A 20,191-nucleotide genomic window follows, 5' to 3' on the forward strand; every position below is an offset into this window, starting at 1 on the left:
CGCGCGATTATCTCTCGGGACTTGTGCTCTTGATGCGGCTGTGCCACGGATACGCGACCGTTGGTACCGGTATGCACGTTCCAAGACATCGGCCTGTCCGATCGAGCATTCCTTTCGACATTCGGAACCTCGGAACCTCGGATGCTGAACAGAGTATAACCATATATCCAGATACAAGTAAAATTTTCTCGACGCGCAACGAACGACACCGACCGGTTATTTGCAACCAGAGGAAAATCATTTCCACTCCCACTTGGGATATTTATCAACGATATTAATCGATGTAATAATCAACAGCTCTCAACTGAAACTATTAATAAATCTCCGAGGCGAAAGGATTCAATTCCAAATCTCTCGTGAGTGCGCTTTGGTTTCCGCGTTTTTCTTAATTAACGACACGGCGATAACATAACGGTTATGCGTCGTTGAACACTCTGACCGTGTTCAGGTTTTTCGTTCTAAACGCGAAACGCGTAAAGTGCTCGAAAGGAACGGTCACGTAAATTTTTATCGCTCGCGTAATTACAACACCGCTCTCGCTTTTGTTCGTGGACGGACGACGATAATACAGCTGGCGTATATTTCATCGTGGACAAGCGATGCCGCTCTTTCGACAGAGAACCAACGAAAGTCCTAGTGAAAGTTATAGTTTACAGTCGCAAATTACAAAGGCCACGCGAGCAGGCAACGGTACAATTTCACTTTTATTTACTGGCGCCAGATCCGTGGAAAAACAGAGCCAATTATCGAAAGTTGCTAGCGATAGATGCGATTTCGAGGATATACGTAGAAAAAGGGGGCTGACTGTAAAACCAAATTGCCAGATGCAATATCGTTGCAATTTTGCAACGGTAATTCGACAGTTTCATACTATCAATAATGAGGCCCCACGTTGCGTTGTTAAAAATGTCAATTTTCACGGGGATTTTAGATCCAATTTACGCTCAAAGATAGTATATATAAGTGTACAATATCATCGTTAAAAATATATCATAAAATATAATGAAAAACTTAAAATATAAAATATAAAGTTAACGTGCGATTTCATTGTTAACACCAGAAACAGCAAATCAATTAAAATCACCGAGGATTATTTATTTATGTAAATTATGTTACTGTTTACATTTATTAGAGAGAAACGATTATCTGTATATACTAATGTTTCTAGTGTCAAAAATATAAAACTCAGTATTGCACAGTGTTGTCACCACTACGAAATCGCGATGTCGCATTTACACCAAGCTTAAGTCGGATTACGGGCTGTCGATATCTCAACCGAAGTTGGATTCGCAGAATCCTGAGATTTTATACAGAGATTCCTACGAACGAATTGATCCTGGCTTATCATAAGTAAATATTGTTCCAAGAACGAATTTCTTGTCTAACCACTACCGAGTTGAATGCCAAGTTCGTAACGCTACACGCGATTTATGTAAATTTTACGATCAGATGCTTTTTCTCTGAGAACCTCTATGAGCTTGATTTATGCAGACGTTTTATCATAGCGTTCTTTCTGTAAACAAAAAAATTTTCGATATCGAGGAAAAAATTAGATTTACGATTCGTTTGCAACACACAAAACGTAGACGAGGAAAGAAAAAGAAAAAAAATTGTAATTTCTCTGAAATAACTCGGCATTTGCATAGCTGGTAGAAAAACGATTCGCGTCTGCTGGCAACGCAGTTTTACAATATAGAAACTGCTGAACCACTTTTTGCGAACGGTTTTCATCTATTAATTACCAACGATTTTTTTAACGAGATGCGTAAATATCAAGTATACGGAATAATACTTCAATTCTTCGTGCTTCGGGAAAGGCTGAGCTATAATTGCGCTTAACAAAATTCAAACTTCCTGCACGTAATTAAGTACGTACTCGGGAACGTTTGTGCTCGGTTTTCACAACAAAACACACGTGCCAGCACAATTCTGAGATTTTCTCGTTGCCAGTCCGCTAACCTACACTTTTCTGCCGCGAAATTTTTCCGGCAGTCGTGTGCGCCGCGACTTATGCAACTGAGCATTGTGTGTCAGATTCTTAACGTTGCGGGCGCAAAACGAAACGGTAATATGTAGGAACACGAAGCATGCGAGTACGATGAACGTTGAATGTGATTAATCGGAAACGACCAGCCGTTCGCCAGACATCGTGTGTCTAGCGCGCGTGTCGCGTCGTCGTCTGAATTGCACAGTTTAATGCTTTCCAATATCAAGAATTCCGAGAGCGACTCTCAAGGCTCAGCCATTAAGGTCGATCACCCTATTTGTTTACAATTACCTGGCTCACCTACTCAAGGCTGAACCACTTATGCGAGGGAAATAGCGCAACAAAAAGCTGCAACGAACGGTTTTTCTTTGCTTTTTAACCTGTGCACATGTTTAAATGGGGTTTCTCGTGCACAAACGTCCAACGATGGAGGAAAGAAAAAAAAGATCACCGTTCGAAAATGTGTGAGAAACATCTAATAAAGAATACCATAAATCATCGTTCATTGCGAGAGGGAAAGAGCATTTATGTAATTTGTTTTGCGTGAGTACAACGCTCGACAGAGGACCATTAAGCGATAAACACACTGTGAATATTTCGACGTTGCAAAATAAGTGCCAAGAGTAGTCTCTTGTGTAACGTAACATCGATTGGCGTGAAAAGTTTACACGTCACTTTCCCATGATAATATACGCGATTTTTATTATATAATATATATATATATATATATATATGTATATATATGTATATATATGTATATGTATATGTATATATGTGTTTCTTAAATTATATATGTGTAGGAATATGAGCTATCCCTATCCCCACTATTTCTCGTAACTGTCTAGGAATGGCGCGACACTACAATAATACAAATAATCTATCTCGAGAGACAAAGCTTCTATAATATAAGTTTAGATACGATTCTCTGCCTTACTGATTTTCTTACTTATGATTCTTCGCTCGAACGGTAGAAGACAAATCGATTATATTATATTTTCAACTATTACGAAATTCAAATCAAGTTTCTCTCATTTTGTTAATCTGTCGGCTAATTTTATCGACTTTGAAATCTCATGTCTCGATTTGAATATTGTCACGTATGATCAGTTTCCAGTTATTAAGACAGTACAGTATACATATTGTATGCACAACTCACCCGTTTGACCACCGATTTACGTTGATTCTCCAACTGTTATCGTAAGCCGTAAATCATAATCTGTCACGTCTCGAGACCTTATCACACTTAACCTTAAAGCATTTCGTGCCACTTTAGCACGCCCGTTGTTATTTGAAACACATCGTTTTTTTACGCTCCGCATTCCAACGAAGTTCGCCCGGTTCGTGTCAGCGATACGGTCACAGGCGCACATAACCTGTACGCGGCGAACGAAACGAAACACCGCGTAACACGATCGAAGAAACGCGAACGCGCGTGCAAGGAAATTCCGAAGACCGTGTCGTCCTTGTACGCGTTTCAATGTCAATCGGGATATGGAAACTCAAGACGGGTTCGCGATCGTTATCGTTTTATTGCTATAGAATCCGAGACTGACACGTAACTGAACGTTTGGAAATTGTTTCCGCGACTGTCAAATCGAAGGACCGCGAAAGTCAATTGACCAGTACATTTGAATATGTCTTACGACACGACTGCGCCGTACCGCGCATGCGCGGGAGAAACAATTTCGAAACGCGCGCATGTGACGATCGTTTGCATTTCGATGAACACTCGTAATACGAATTATGACTTTTATTTTACGAAGGTAAGAGCTACAGTTCGAATTTTCGTGGTGAGCGTCTAATGTTCGAGATCCGAAATTAATAAACACGGTCGAAAATTTTGCAGCAACGAGGAGGCAACTTCAATATCTGAATTGTTCATGAATATCGGTGATCGTGCGACGTCGCTGTTTAATTAATCAGGTGTTAAGAAATTTCACGACGAGTCATTAGTGAAAATGGAACGAAAATGTAGAGAGTAAAAAAAACAAGGGAACATTCTCCCGTAATGAGAATTGAGAACATTCGTGCGCTGGTCCACTTTCCCGCGCGAAAATACAAAGGGGAATAAAGAAGCGCCACGCAATCGGAAACGAACTGGATAAGAAGAAAAGGCAGCACGTCCTTCGTGACTAGATTGCAAGCTAGTAGTGGCGCACCGGGCGCTAAATAGCGCGCAAAACGTTGGAAATGCCGTGGCACCCGAGCTCGGCATTCGGAAACTCAGGTGCGTGAGAAAACTCACGTTGCTTTGCCGAGTAAATCGAGAGAATATATCGGCGGGAGATATGACTGAATGAAAGAAGAAGAAGAAGAAGAAGGTTGCATAATTAGGGATTGCGATGCCGGTTACGTGGTGGCTAACCTCTCGTGGAAGTGAAGCAGATAGGTGGGCTGCCCCTCCTTTTCTATCGTCCTTTCTATACGTGTTTTTCTCTCTCTCTCTCTCTCCCCCCCCCCTTGTCTCGTATATTATACGTCTGTATCAGAAATTCCCAAGCGAATGCCACGGCATTTTTACGTTTCACTCTTCATCGGCGAGATTGAAAAGCACGCTGTTCTAGCTTACAATGAAGCTGTCGATAGCTTTTTGATAACTTTCGTCATTATAGGCTATCTTTCAATTCCGCCTTTGGTAAAACGCACTGAGAGAAAATTTAACAATTTTCTTTAGTCTTTTGGAGAAAGCAACTTTTATTCGTGACCGCCACGGGTCAATTGACGGGATAATAGTCACGAGATGGAAGACTTTACGACTCAAATCCTTCAGTTCAACTAACCCGGTCGTTTATTTTACTTTTCACATGTACACAGAAACGAGACTCGATTATGTTGCGAACTTACAGCGTTTCGTTCAAATTTAAAATTGACATAGGATGTTTACGAGCGGACTTAAGTGGCTAACCATTTTCAAATATTAGGCCTAGGAAAGGACTCTCATTGTCAGAGTTAAGAGTTCAACCTGTGGCACCATTGAAAGGGAGAGACTTTGCAACGAGACCTATGTAACGTATGCGAATGTACATAAGTACATAACAGACACTTCGATATTTCTCCGTAGGTTGAAGCAATAACACGAGCGAGCGCACTTATGTCATGGGAAAGGTCATTTAAAAATGTTAGCTCACCCAGGCAGGTTAGCGCAAGATAACAGAATAGCGGAATAGAATTGTCATTATTTCGTACAGATGAAACAGAGTGGTGTTTATTTCATCGATGAGCTAATCTCGGGAACGATAAGACTCGATGAGACGCCTTCGAGTTATCTCATCATTGAGAATGAGTAAAATAGAAAGCCGGTCGCAGGCCAAGTTGCCAGTCTCTTTCTGAAAACTTTCTCATAGATCTCTTTGTTTTTATTCGAAGAAAAATAGAACGATATTGCTACGATTAAGTTGAAGAACTTTGGCGATTAAATGGTACGAATGGGAAAGGAGGTCGAACGCTAGTCGACACTCGCACGGTTCGTCCGATCTACCGAATAAGACGTTTTCGTAGCAATCAATGCCGGCAAAGGTCGGATCACACCTTTCCCGATTCTAACTGTTTATGATCCACCAGTGCAAATAGTCGTGTTCTCCTTTACACGAGAAAGCTGGTGTAGTCGCGCGATCTTTACGTGTCAATGACACAGTGCATTACCATTGAAAGCCAGCCGCCTTCTGTAGCTTCTGATACGTTTCAACGATACCTGTTCTAATCGGGCGTCGCGAAGCAGAACGTTAAAGGAAAACGACCGATTAATCGGAACAAACGGGCAATCATTTAATGAATTTCAAACTCGAACATCACTTTACCAAGGCGAGAAATGTTATGTCATGAAACGAGGTGGCTGATCTTGAGAAACAGGCCAGGATTACGCGCTTAGGCGATGGTGAATTCTCTCGCGATCGCGTTGCATATTACATCCAACGATTATAACAGGTCAGGGATCGTTGCTGCGAGCGTGACGTGTGATATTACGCAACGACGTCAGACCAGGGTACGTGCATATTGGCTGAAAAGGGTTACGTGTACACATTCTAGCCCGAAGAGCTTGGATTAACGAATTGACGCCTGGAACTTTCCTTTCCTTATAAGACAAACCGGAGAAAACGGAGCCGACGGTGCTTAAATTAAGATCCCTTCTAGCCATTAGACGTAAATGGAGACTCCAGTTCTCGTTCGGTTCTATAACATCCCGTGCAGAGTTACTTCCAGTTATAACTCGTCAGGTTATTCAATCCGTTGGCAAATATTTTCTATCTCCATATCCACGATGTTGATTTAACACTATCGAATCGTTGAAACTTTAATATGTAACCAAACGTACTCGCGCGGCTTTACAGTGACTGCAAAAATAAACGATTTTGAAAATCGCACACGTTCAATCGCCGTGATGATTTATCGTCTATAGATTCTACCTTATTTACAAATGTCGTTCCGAGGACCATGCCAGAGCGTTAAAAAATTATAGTCCATCCTGACACAGATTCCAGATGCATAACTGTAGTTCCGAACAATTAATTTCTGGCGGCCACTTCTCTGGTTGCAGCGAATGCGTCGTGCGCATCGAAGCAACGCGAATAATATGTCGAACAAAATAAAGCAACCTGGGGTTAGACCGGAACCCGACTGATGCCAGGCTACCTGTAGGTATGATTCGACACGGGCGTAACCACGAATTGCCACGAAATACCTTCGTTAAAATCGGACAAAGCTCGACGGATTTAGACTTTCACCCAAGGGAAAAAACTCGTTGCGGTACGGTGAAAATACCGATAGAAACAATTGTCCGATAGCAAAACGAGAAACAAACGCGAATAACGATAGAAAGCATTATGGCGGGGAGTGTATTTTGCGGTTTTGCGGAAAACCCGCAGTGTGCAACTTCGCGAAATAAACTGGCTGTAATTTTCTGGCCCGTCGGTGAAACTTTGTACACGAATCTCTGTATGCTGGTAGGACACATTCGACGAAATTGCCCTGATCGTCGGAAAACGGTTCAACTACGGTTTATTTTGCTTTCGTTCGTCTCGTAATTTGCCAATCTACCGCGGGACGGACTATGTTTTCAGCGGCTCCGCGTTGATTTAGAAAGCGCCGCAAAAGCGACGGTCGGCCGCGAGCAAAATGACTGCAATTAGCGCGACTGGGCCTCGGGATCGATCGTGCTACGTATCCCTTCAACGCATATTCAAATCCAACGAAATCAATTAAATTACGCGGCATTAAATTACGAGGAATTTTTCGCTCGTTCGTGTAATTTATCGGAGCTGGTCGAACGAGAAATATCACGATAGAAAATCACGTGATTTCCAATGGATTAATCGCTCGTCCAATGATACACTGCCGTAAAGTTGGAAAGTCGAATGCGTCCGTTCCACCTGCATCCTGTCGTCTCGGACTGTCGCGCGCCATATGCTTCACGAAAGCGTGCATCGATGGTATTTAAACGAAAGTGGCCGTCCATTGGACGATAATATAAATTACGATCGAAGTTATATACTCGAAGATTTCTACGATTCGGCCCGCGATCATTGATTGAAAAATCGTCGAAGAAAGTTGTTCGTGGAACAATGCCAGGATTAATTGTATTAATTTGGGAAGGATGATGGAAGTCACGGCTATGTTAGACTTCAAGTGGGTGAACGGTGCAAGGTCGATAACCAGCGGCTAAACATCGAACTTTGTTGCCGCTAATGGGTGTCACTGACCCGCTGACACACTCTTCCAAGAGCACACGCGTTTCTTGCTCACTCGCGTGTTTCTTCGCGGATACTTTTATAGTAGACTACCGGTGTGTCAACGACCGTGTGTCTGTCGATCCGTATTCCGATAGCTGTCGCTGCAAAAAGGGAAAAACTCGAGGCCAAGGAGGATCGGGTTGAAGGATTTATTGATCCCCCGGTCCCATCGATCAGACGCGACTGAAGTCGATTTTATCTATATGCCCGATACATAACGACCCTTTCTGACATAATAAAAATAAACACACGAGCGTCCAGTTCGGTCATCCGTGATTTATGACTTCTGGCAAGGATATCTCTCTTACCGGTCGCCTGTCTCGCGCAGCAGCCAAAACGAGGAACAAGAAGTTCTACTTTCACAGGGAGCTAGGCAAGTCTTGTCACGTAATCGCCATTTTGACACACCGTGCCCGAGCGTTCTTGCCTTTTAATTGTTGGCCGCGTAACAAAAATAAAAATTAACAAACAGATACGATCTAAGCGTCGTAACGCGTTACTTTCTATCACATGAAAGTGAATCTTTCGTTTCACAAGTCGAAAAAAAAAAGCGAATAGCCCATTGACACGGAAGGTGCGGCGTGACTGATTCTGTTCGTGAATCATTCTCATCGTGAAACACATTGATGAAAGAGGAAAGTTAACGAAGTTGGAAAACGTATGAAAAAAGAAAGAAAAAAAATGGAAATTTTTGACAGGTCACAAATCACATTGCACATTATAGATTCGTTTTGTAACAAGCAAGGGGAAATCGTTCGAGCCTCGTTGTTTGCGTTTTCCCTCCGATTACCTCACGTTGCCCGAAGAAAAGCCGCGAATTTTGCCAAGATTGCCTCATCGTTGCCTTGCTTTTGCAATCTGTTCGTCAAACAATATGTACAATCTTTTTTTTTTCTTTTCTTTTTGAACGTACAAATTTCTCTTCGCTCGGCGAAAAATGTCGCTGCTGGAACGCGGAAGGAAACAACAGGGGTAACTCTGTTAACGAGCCACGAGTTGCACTCTTTGAAAAGTTATTCGAACCGCGCGCGCGGATACGCTTTTCGCATAACAAGCACAAATTTGCTGAAGAACGAAGAGGCTCGAAGCTAACGAGGAAATACTTGCCTCGCGCCCGAATACATTTGCATTTTATGAAGTTTCAGAGGCGGAGCCAGAAAGGCGAAGCGCCGTTGTGACTTGACCCGCGAAAATTATCGGCCAACCTAGCTTCGGCATTCCCCGTACACCGGCAGCAAGAAATAATTTACAATTCTATCGGCGTTAAGCGGCATTAAACGCCATAATCGAGCGTCCGGGGACGAATCGAAGACTTGACGGCTGTTAGACGATCGCAGTTACCGTTCACCGCAAACATGGCAACGAGCATTGTGCTTCTCTTCGCCTATATCTTTGGATTCCTCCTTTCGTTCCTCTTACAGTTACGAGGACGACGATGAAGAAAAGAAACTCTTAACGAGATCCGTAAATCGTTCGCGTTCCAAAAGAATCGCGGAAACAAAACGGATCTGTAGCATACCGGAGAGAGAGAGAGAGAGAGAGAGAGAAAAAGAGAGAGTCTCTCGGTTCTTTGATCGATGCGTCGCATCATTTATCATGATTGGACGTTGAACGTGTTCGAAACGGTCGATCATGGCGCCGATCCTTTTTCTTCTTGGCCTTCCTTCCTCTCTTTTTCCTGTTATTTAACGCAGAAGATAAACGTCGATAACAATGAATAAATCATGCTTCCCCTTATCGAGACTATGAACTCGATTAAATCGTTCGTTAAAGGCGGATCTTAAGTTTCGTTCAGGTTGTACCTGTTCTCCCCGATCGTTAAAGTCACCGGCAGGAACAATGATCCAGTGAACTTTAAAGAGATCGGCCACCGCCATCCCGCCATACTTTTCTCCGTGTGGTTGTGTTTCTCCCCCCTCCGTCCTCCCCGTTGCGGGGAAGGCACATCCGATAAATGAGAATATCGGAAATATCTCAAGGCCAGCACCGGCCGTTCAATATCGAGTTAATTGCAAATAAAAGAACGCGAGGAAAACTTGATTACAGTAATTCCGCTCTTTGATCACCGATATCCGGTTTATCGGCTTCGCCAACCGTCTGGGGCGCTCTATAATTTTTCACTCACCTCGAGGACGATTAGCAAAAAACACGGATAGAGAAACTGTCCTGCAGTTGTTAAAATAGCAATAAATAGTCGGAGCTCTTTGATGGCGAATAAGCGCGATGTTCACGCCTTTGCATATCAAATGCCGAGGCGTTGCTTTGCCAGAATACAAATTAACAAATAATATGAATTAGTAAATAACGAAGTTAATTCAGCATTAATTCATGTAACTCGAAATAACGATATGCAATTGTTCAATGCCGATCGTTTTGAATAAAAAGTCAAAATACACAATCCGTATGGAAGGCAATCACGAAAATAAATATCGTAATCACAGTCGTTCGTATTATAGCGTTGGAATATCAGTGGGAGTACAATGAGCCGCTGTTGCTGTTTTCCGAGGCGCAGGCAATATCGCAGGATCGCAAGCTGAAAACAGCGCGAGTAGATCAACGACCGCGGACGCGAGGATAGATCGATCAAAGGTGCGGATTCTCGAGATCGAATGGAACGAGATCGGTGGCGCGTGAAGGGAAGAAACTTGAAACACGCCCGATTCCGAAGTGTTGTCCTTTTTTCTCTCTTTCTCTCTTTCTCTCTCTCTCTCTCTCTCTCTCTACTGTTGGCCTCTCTACTTGTTTTGCCACGATCTCTATTCATGTTACTCGAGGCTCTCCGGCTTGCTCTCGAGCATAGTTAAAGCGGCAATTCGGCCGTGACGAAAATGAATTTTACTTTGTTTGAAATTGCGACGCGACGCGCGTTCCACGATAACAGGGCCAGTTGTGCTCGAGACGAGCTCGAACGAGCGCAATTTTGTGCCGAATATACTTGCCTGTAATTCAATTACGTTGTTCTTTCGACGATATGCATGGATATCGACGGCGTGCAATTAGCCGACACAATGGGATAACTTTGAAATTTGTTGCTCACAGTATCGTCGCGATTTATTATTGCCATAGTGAAGCGAGATTTTATCGATCGCGAGAGAAGACAAGTAGCGTACATGTTAATCGTACATGTGCGGGGAGACTGTTTGAATGTGCGTAGTGTAGTAGAGCAATATATATATATATATATATATATGTAGCGAATTAAGATGGATAATATATTTCTTCGATTAACTTTCCTCTAACGTGATATGCCCGACTATTATTATTTTAAAAAACTCCGGAATGCACTGCGCTTACCGTGGCAAGACAGGAACGAGAAAAACCTGTAATCGGCGACTTTTCTGAAATACGAGTTCGCTCGATCTTGTCATTAATCGCGGTGTACGACGTTCATCACAAACGCGCACGCGTGTCTGTATACACGAACGGGCTACGAACGTGTGCACCAGGAGCGAACCTGGCGGAATGAAAATTCTTGTAATCGAGATAGCCCCATTGCGGTACGCGAAACGTCAATTAGGAAACCAGTAAATTTCCTCCTTATTTCCTCCGGGAATCGGTGAATCGTCATTATACCGTTCCTCTGGCAAACGTTTATCCTCTTCTTTACGTAATAGGCCACTTCATTCGCAAAACTGTTTCGCGACTCGACGAGAGGAAGATTCGTCCGGGGGAACACCGATATCGGCTTTCATTGTCAGTTGTGCGAGTCAATTCGCTACGTCGCAGAGAACTTTTGCCCTGAACGATCCTACGACAAATCGCGCCTTTGGTACTTCGTCGATCGATCCGATTCGTAGAAGCAGCTGTTGTAACTGTTTCCCTTCGTTGCCAATAAAAAAAGCGACTCGAGCATTGAAAAGAATTTACCGTTCCTCTCTGGCTCGTAAATATTAATCGTACTGCCTTGGTGGCCAGGTCGGATTAAAATTAATATTTCATCCCAGCGATCCGAACGAGCGTTGCCGCGTCTCGATGTTTTACGGCCGACCCCGGCGACTTCCGAGGCACAGTTTTTCACCTCGCGTCTCTCTGAAACCTAGATAAAATGGAAAGTACGCGCGCGGAGGCTGCGGAGGCTCGCTCGATCGTGACCCGATGTCTTCCCCGCGAGAGGTATCTAACAGGAGGCGAGGAACGGGACGCGAAAGGACGAGAATACTCGTCAGGGCGTGTCTTTTCCGTATTCTCTGCGTCAGACTTTCTCTGCATTGTTCGCGCGTTCCCTGGACGTTCCGGGCATCCCTTCGCCGAACGCCGCCTGCACCGATCAACTCGCGAAAGCGTGAGCCGGCGCAATTACGCGAGAAACTCGTGTCACGAGTCGAACGGAAGAGAGAAATAAATCGGCGAAAACGTAGCGAACGGCGAGTCAATAATTGCGCGCATCGCAATTCCCGATCGTTTGCACGCGCTATGTTTCTCGCCCAGAGGTACGTAATAAAAGAGAACAATAAAATCTGCTCACGGTTGGGAAGGGCGTCGTGTCTCTTCTCTCTTCTTCTTTCTCTCATTACCTGTCTTCGTTCCTCTCCAACATCGGAGCTTTCTCCGGCGTGTCGAGCAGCGAACCTTAACCCACGGCCGACGGTCCCTTCGCTCATCCTACAATTATCATAAAACGTGAATCGAATCTCGTGAGTCGATAATTCGAGGGTCCTGTTACTTCGTTACGTGTGCGCACATGCACGACACGATCTGCATTCAAGCGCGCGTCACTTTGTAACGCAGCAGCTCGATACGAATTTTAGTCTGGAGTTTCTTTTCTTTTCTTTCTTTTTTTTTTTTTTTTTTTTTTATAACGACGACTATCGCGAATCGCGAAAGTTTCTCGAATATTAAAGCCACGCGATTGCCTCGCGAGATTGCGCGCGTCGTTGCTGGAACGCCGTGGCGTGTTAAGAAACGAAATAATTTCGTCGAAAGGCGTAACGTTAATCGTGTACAACGTGTTGACCAACACAGTTGAGGAACATCTTCCTTGTTCTCGATCTTTTAGTTGATCACGTCGCCTCCTTGGCTTTGCCAGAGGAACTGATTAGCATGAAATGTGAACAGAATGCGGGATTCGAATATGAGAGCTCTCTTTGACGAGGCTGTTCCTTTCAGAGAGAAGCGGCTACCAGTATTAGCGTTCGAAGGTGTGGAGGCAGAGTCGTGACAGTCGTAACACTTTCGTGGCTGGATCGTTAAGTAGCGATATCGACGACAATAACGGTATGCCCGAGTATATATCGATGGCCTGGCCTCGCTTGTCGCGGGAACCTCCTTGAGAATCTACGGGCGTCCATTGTCCTCGAGATTACATAAGAGATTGCGTTCCTCGCGGTCTTGAATCTTTTCAACGACCTCGGTTTCTAGATCAAACGCTCGGGGATGCTCGTTATCGCGTCATCGACGCGTCTTATCGATACCGGACCGTGAAAGGACTAACAAAAAGATTGTTAACAACGTGGTAACTTCGTAGATAGAATCTCTCGGCACAACAACTCTGAGCTGCTTTTTTTTTCTCTTTTTTTTCCCCTTCTTTCGATTCCCGTCTTCTGTTCGACGATGCATTTGCATGCATTACAAATCACGAGTTACGGTGTATCGAAGCAGCAGTTTTTGTAGCCACTCGATCCGTTTCAGGTCGGCTTAACATTCGTGCCATCTTGGCCGTAAGATGCATCGTAGAAATACGGAGCAGTCGAACAAAAGCAGCAAGGGGTTGAAGGGGGATTGTCAGGTGAACGCATTTTGAAGTGATACTCGTGAACGAGGGCAGAGAGCCGTGCCGCGTTTACCGAGCTGTCGAGAAGTGGAGGCAAGCATCGGAGGGAGTTGTTAAAAACCTACGGTACCGTGACTGTTTTCCCGACGCGTCTGAAAGAGCTGGTCTTTAATAAAAGCAGCTACGACTTCCTTAAGAACGTCACGAGGAACACACGTTAAAAATGCGTTAACAGCTTGTAACGAGTACCGTCCGTGTCAGTGATCCCTCTTCCTCCCCGCGCCGGTCGAGAAACCTCGTGGATCTCTGTAGGTGTCGTCGACAGGTATTTCACCTCGTCCCCCCCCCCCCCCCCCCCCCCCTCCCCGAGGGGTAGAGAATTCCTCTTCTTTGTGATGCTTTTCCTTTATCTAGCGGATCGACGATCAGACCGGTGGGGACTGGTCTTTCAGGATCGAAGTCGAAACGAACGAGCGAGCGGAAAAGGCACACTGCCGGCGACTCGCGAACGTTTCGTCGCTTTGGAATATGCTCACTCGCCGCTTATTATCATCCGATAAGGAAATTTGTAATTTGCCGATAATTGCGAACGCAAGGTGCACCCGTTGCCGAGGCAAAATGGTAATCGCGTCGTAAATAGTCGCACGTAAATTGGCTTGCATAGAAAGTCTCTGGCCTTCGTTGGTCTCGCTTTCTGTGTAGAGCGCAGTCCGTCCGAAATGATATGCTCTGAAAAAAGAAAAAAAAAGAAGAAGAAAGAAAAAAAGAGAAGCAAAAGCCCCGAAGGTTCGTAGGAAAGAGCAGACGGTGAAATGCGCCCCCCCCCCTTTGCCTTCGGTAACGTTCAAGAAGAGTGAAAAGGAAAGAGGACGAACGACAGCCAGGTGGAACAAAGATGGAGGAAAAAGAAGACACGAGTCAGAGACCCTCCAGCTAGGCGGAGTAGTTTTAAACTAGTGTCTCGTTCTTTCTAATGACTGTCATTTACCTGGTGTCATCCGCGTGTTCCGCTGCAGCCGACAACCTACGACGGCCCTTCATACTGCACGTAATCTTTTCAATGTCCGAGACAAGACGGATTCCCGGCGTCATTAGGGAGCATAAAGTGTCTTTCTTTTCTTGTTTCGTCCGCCTGCCCCACCCTCCAACCGGCTCCTTTCTATCTTTCGTTTTTTTCGTCGTCCATCGTGGAATTTGCCTCGACTCCTCCGCTTCGTCGTCGTTCCTTCTTCCACGATTGCGCAGGCCAATGGAGCGCCAGGTGTGGCCATTAATTTCGCAGCGCACTGCGGAAAAAGGCCGCGAGATCCGAACAAAGATTGCTTCCAGTACGGACCGCGCGCGGCTCTCCGACCGCGGACTGAAACGAGCATTTTTGTGGGACAATTATTCGCGAAGGTGAGCCGCGTCGTTGACACGGAATTACTGTAATTCCTCTCTCCAGACCGTGCACAAATTTTCCGGCCGTTTTGCTCTCCGTCCTCAAGAACGGAGACGCTTTGTCCGTGATTTTAATTGTTCCTCCTGTGCATTTCACCGCGGATGTTGGAAAATATTTTTCTAACACGCACGCGACAATCCGAATGTAAGAATTGATCGGACAAAAACTAGCGTAAACAAAATCATTTCCCATTGGTAAGATTAATGGGTTTTCGCGTTTTAAAATTTTCAAGTTCTAACGCCAATCTTCTAGCCGCATTCTCCTTGCACAATCGTGAATTCCTCGGAAACGTACAGGAACGTATAAACGCGTAGGATATGCAATTACCGGGGATAATTACCTGGGCAGCAGTAAAATCTAGAGGAGACGGAAATCAATGGAAAGCGCTTAAACCATGTCAATCACCGCCACCCCCGTAAGGTATCCCAGACGCGCGACAGTCCCACACCACAAATATGCAATCAATACCCGGTATATTATATTCGATGGTACACACCATGAAACCAAACATTTTTAGAGTTTGCTTGTTGGATTTCTCGATCCCCTATACGCGACGTATAAACGCGTAAAAACGCTTGGAGCTTGAAATTTTCTGTAAAAACTCTTCCCACGACGCATTATCGATACATATATACATTACTAGGATTTCTGTTCGTTGCGGGGAAGTCACAGTTATTAGCGGAGAGGGACTCCGATCTCGTGTGACTTCGCCGAGCGTGTAACGCCTAGGAATAATACGCCGAGAAAGTAACAACGTTGCTCGTTTTACGTAACGAAAAAGAAGAGGCTCGTTAACGCGGCGAAAATCCAGAATAAAATTGTATCGCGCTGTAACGCGCGCTCGCGAATATTCGTTCGGTTAAATCTCATTCGCGCTCCAGTTTCCGCCTGGCCTGCTACGTAACACGATTCGCCGAACAATACTCGATGTAATGACGACGACGTACTCTCGCTAACTCAATCCATGTCAACGAATCCACCCTCCTTTCCGAGTAGCTTGTACCTCGTTAATTACCGAGCAATTAAATCAAAATCAACTCGGACGAGATTGAACTTAAATTGGCTTTCGTAGGTCGGGTGGTGCATCCGGCACGGCTGGTGCTGGGATGGTTCCATCGACCGGTGGAGCTCCTGGAAACCCAACAGGAGGCGGCAGGATGGCCGTCATCGGTGTGACCAGAAATGTCAGACTGAGACGGCGTGGAGCGTCTGGATTTGGCTTCTCCCTTCGCGGTGGCAGAGAGTATGCAGCTGGATTTTACGTCAGCGACGTGCAACCTGGCAGCGAGGCTCACAGAAACGGATTAAGGGTAAATCTCAAGTCTACCTGCAGAAAGATTTTCCATTAAAATTTACTGTTCAAAATATCTCAGGAGCGAAGAATTGTTTTTCTTAAATTCTTAGAGAGAAACGCATAGCGATTTCAAATTTTTTTTCTTTTTTTTTTTTAACTGATTGTTTCTAGTTCGTATAACATTCGGTCAAGAGATAGAAATCGATTTCGTGATTGCGAAAGGGCGGCTCGGTTTTCTGCTCTGTTTCGTTAACGCCGTATATTTTACTTTTAGTTTCACCTTGTTTCTTTTCTTTTCTTTTCGCTTTCAGGTCGGTGATCAGATCATAAGGGTGAATGGATATCCGGTGGAGGACGCCGTCCATCAGGAAGTGGCGCTTCTGGCAAAAAATCAGCAAGTGCTCGTTCTCAAGATTCGAAGTAATTACTTACAATTTTTCCCTCTCTTTTCCATCTGTTTTCTCTGCCGATTCTTTCAGTTACAAAATGTACACGAACAACTCGAACTGATTGCTCGTACTTTTTTTTTTTTCAGGCGTGGGAATGATACCTGTGAAAGAGTAAGTACCGATCGCTCATTAAAAATTCCGCGAGGCACTCGCGCCCGTTCGAGGAGTGTTTCCTCGTTATAAAAGTACTTTATGATTCGCAAAGCAACCCGAACGATCCGGTCACTTGGCACATGGTGCAGCAGCAACAGCAACAGCTACAATACAACGAAACTGGTTTGGGCGCCGTTCCGAGCACCGAAGTCAGGATTCGAATTCTCGTCGGCGAGAAGGGTCGCCTCGGGTGTGGCGTTTGCAGAGGCATCGTGCCAGGCCTCACTGTTCAGGTTAACTATGGTTTCTCACTGACATTCAGTAGTAATTTCGTAACTCTTCGTTTCGTGTTTAATTTCAATTTCGATGGTCGACGTAATGATTGCGAATAACAGAGTAGATCATTGTTCGGTCGAAATTGCCACGCGGGCATAGAACAGCGTGATCCAAGAGACGATCGAGAATTAATCAAGTGAAATTCATTTAGGGTACCAGGGACGACGGGCCAGCTAGAGCAGCGGGCTTAAAAGCCGGCGACGTTATAATTTGGTGCAACGGTCAACGTCTCACGGATCTTCCGTTCGAGAGAGCCATCGAGGTAATGAGAAGCTCCGCCGTTCTCGACTTGATAGTGCAACGGCCCACACCGAATCATCTTTACGACTGTCCCGAACCGCTGTGGACCCGCGGCTCGAGCGGTTACGACTCTGAAACGTCGAGTGTGGCTGCAGCCAGCCCGCAGCCGCAGAATCCTTCTTACTCGCCGCAGCATCATCACGATCCTAGGATGCATCATCGATATCCTCGCGACGACGCTTGCAACCGAAACGGGAGGTTAGTGAGAAGAGAAGGCAAATTGCGTTTACGCGGCGTTTACTGAAACATACAAGACAACAGTATGTGAGGATTCGCAAGATGTTCAAAGTAAAAAGTGATGGTTGATATTTGAAATAGTTGAGACAAATCTCTCCTTAAATTCCATTTCTCCAACGCAAACATCTACTATGTTTACTTACATCGTTTTATATCTCTGACGTTTGACACTTGATCGTGAAGATTACGAAAGCAAAGCAAGTAGATGGAATATATGTACGTATGTATGCGTGTGTGTATGTCCATCCAAGATCAAATTTGTTTCACTTTCCCAACACCAGCCAAGAAAGTAGATATTTCGCGACATCAAAGAACTACCTGTAATTAGTTACGTGTGTAAATCTGATGTAACGTTTAAACGACCATGTTTGTAACACAATTACTATGCCGCAGTCCGCCAGAGACCATTGTACGTGTAATTACGATCAACAACGACCAGCTGAACGGTTCTTTGCCGGGCAAGGTATATCGTTTGCGCTTTATGCCACTGGATAGGTATCTCTTTCTTTTTGCCGGGCCGTTATCACGTGGCATCGACGAATTTACACCAAGGAGAAAGTCGGTCTATTAATACGACGTGCGGCGATAACGATCACTGTACCGGGCAGCACGACGAATTCCTCACCGCCACATAAACGTTCATCCTGTTCTTAACCCTCGCTGGTGCTCGTTTTATCTCGTACTTCCTCACGACGTTGTTTAATTGGAATTAGAAAGTACCGTTCGATTCGCAAAAGTTATCGATAACACGTGTTCGTGAATATTTCAGAATCTGCTGCCCGCTTGCCCTGTCCACTAGCAGCTGCAGCTCCACGGAATGGGCTCACATGGATCAGGTAGGAATCTTTGAAGATTAAAATATAAAAGTGTGGAAAATAAAAAAGAACAGCCAAGAAGAGTTAATAACTGATTGACTGGCAGTCCCAGGAATGGACACGGAAACCGAATAACACCACGGTGATTCGTATCAATCAGAGCCAGAACCAAAACCACAGGTTTGTAGGCGCGCCAGGTCGTCCGAATTCGCGTGGCAATTACGAAGACGACATCGACAACGAGCCACTTTACGACCCTGTGGCGCCAAGAATCGACTATGAGGTTCACGACTTCGACGCCAATCCGAGAGACGAAGCAAATCGGCGTTTGGCTTATCGGAGGGACAACATGCGGCAACAAGACGTCATTTACGACGGCCCGGCCGATGATATGCCCCCCTATCATGGATCCAAAGTGAGTTACTACTCTTTTGGCAAAAAGCCATTATTATTCTTGTAATAGCGATCAGTACTTTCCATCTTCGAGTTTCCTCGTAATCATCACGATTATCTGATCGTAATGATCGATGTAGAATACCCCGAATAGAGCCGTCGACCCGGCTTAATTAAAAAGAGAAACGATCATAAATTGTACAGTAACTGTGGATATTCCAACGACAGACTCAAAGAACTTTCGTTGCAATATTCGTCACAGGAAAATGGCACGCAGGATGGAGACAGGAAGACGATAACGACCGTGGAGATTCACCAAACCGTATGTCCACCAGCACCGCCGCCACCTCTTCCTTACAAATGGTCCGGAGGTGCGTCGAGTGATGCCAAGTTTAGACACAGTCGACGTTTAACACGCGTATCGTAAACTAACCGCGAAACGTGCTTTTCCCATCCTCACAGACACGAAGCCAATGAACGCGAAGGGCATGCAAATGGGTAGCACGATGTCGATGGGCAGCACAGGCTCGACGGAAACGGAGTCGAGCCTCGAGTCTTCCTGCAGCAAGGATTCCGCTTCGACTTCCTCCTCCTTGTCGACGTCCTCCTGCGAGCCACCGTCGACGGTTTCGTTCGGCTCGATCACTGCCGCCTCCACCGGGACCAATAAAACTAGCGATACGACTGCCACTGCACACGTAACGTCCCGCAATTGCACCACAAGGACATCGCCGATAGCCTGCACTGACCTGAGCTCCGCCATCACTCAAGAATTGCAGAGGCGGGCACAGCAGGTAGGAGAGTTTCCGTGGCGACTTTTCCCCTTCGCGAAGCCAAATAATAAAACGCAGCTTGTTTTGTGCACGTTGCAATACAAGAGTTACCGGAATTCGGATTTTTATATACGATCGGTCGTATTCGTGACAAGAATGGCATCTATCTGACGCGGCGGTATTTATTGTTGTTTTGAAATTTTGATATATTCTATAAATAACCAATGACTCGTACCGCGACAATTGATAAAAATAATAATTAAAAAAAAGTCTGATCACATTGCGATTAAGTTTTTCTTTTTTTTCGAATGTGAAAAATTTAACTTACGTGTTTTAACAATTAGGAGAAGTTGTTCTTGGTAGCTATCTTTTGCACTTTGTTTGCCATATCTCGTACGTCATCTGCGAAGATAACTCTGCTGCCGATAGGTAAGATCTCTCTGGAACGTAATTCCAATTCATTTGCCGTAAGTTACTATACTATAGATGTAGATTCTTTATCGAATATACGAAATTCGCAGACCTAGCTTATCAGTGATCCCGTCTGATCCAATAATCGATACATTCTCACGGTATGACTAATTATCTAAGTTGATCATAAACTGCATCGCGAGATAGGCAATCAATTACTGATGGT

At 44.9% G+C, this 20,191-nt stretch overlaps 2 protein-coding genes across 3 annotated transcripts in view; one reads left to right on the forward strand and one right to left on the reverse strand.

Annotated features, from left to right (window-relative positions):
• The window catches only part of LOC122537074 (actin cytoskeleton-regulatory complex protein PAN1-like), a 33,864-nt gene that overhangs the window by 8,402 nt on the left and 5,271 nt on the right, over positions 1–20,191 (forward strand). Inside the window, exons 2-10 of the mRNA XM_043669996.1 lie at positions 15,937–16,174; positions 16,470–16,578; positions 16,694–16,718; positions 16,813–16,993; positions 17,188–17,534; positions 18,343–18,409; positions 18,495–18,803; positions 19,044–19,152; positions 19,244–19,575. Coding sequence (XP_043525931.1) covers positions 15,937–16,174; positions 16,470–16,578; positions 16,694–16,718; positions 16,813–16,993; positions 17,188–17,534; positions 18,343–18,409; positions 18,495–18,803; positions 19,044–19,152; positions 19,244–19,575 — 1,717 coding nt within the window. The remainder of the gene's footprint in view (positions 1–15,936; positions 16,175–16,469; positions 16,579–16,693; positions 16,719–16,812; positions 16,994–17,187; positions 17,535–18,342; positions 18,410–18,494; positions 18,804–19,043; positions 19,153–19,243; positions 19,576–20,191) is intronic.
• Positions 13,744–15,942, reverse strand: LOC122537095. Of its 2 annotated transcripts, XR_006308542.1 has the most exons (3): positions 15,205–15,942; positions 14,412–14,947; positions 13,755–14,152 (listed from the first exon to the last, which is right to left on the reverse strand). XR_006308542.1 is itself a non-coding variant. In XM_043670043.1 (2 exons), the coding sequence occupies exons 1-2, from the start codon at positions 14,513–14,515 to the stop codon at positions 13,849–13,851; spliced, it is 408 nt and encodes a 135-aa protein (XP_043525978.1). In that variant the 5' UTR covers positions 14,516–15,110; the 3' UTR covers positions 13,744–13,848. The 2 variants fall into 2 exon arrangements, 1 of the variants encoding a protein (XP_043525978.1); XM_043670043.1 differs by lacking the exon at positions 15,205–15,942 and having other exon boundaries at positions 13,744–14,152; positions 14,412–15,110.

Source organism: Frieseomelitta varia, unplaced genomic scaffold (assembly GCF_011392965.1).
Source record: "Frieseomelitta varia isolate USP_RPSP 00005682 unplaced genomic scaffold, Fvar_1.2 scaffold_886, whole genome shotgun sequence".
In the NCBI taxonomy this organism is placed as follows: Eukaryota; Metazoa; Arthropoda; class Insecta; order Hymenoptera; family Apidae; genus Frieseomelitta; species Frieseomelitta varia.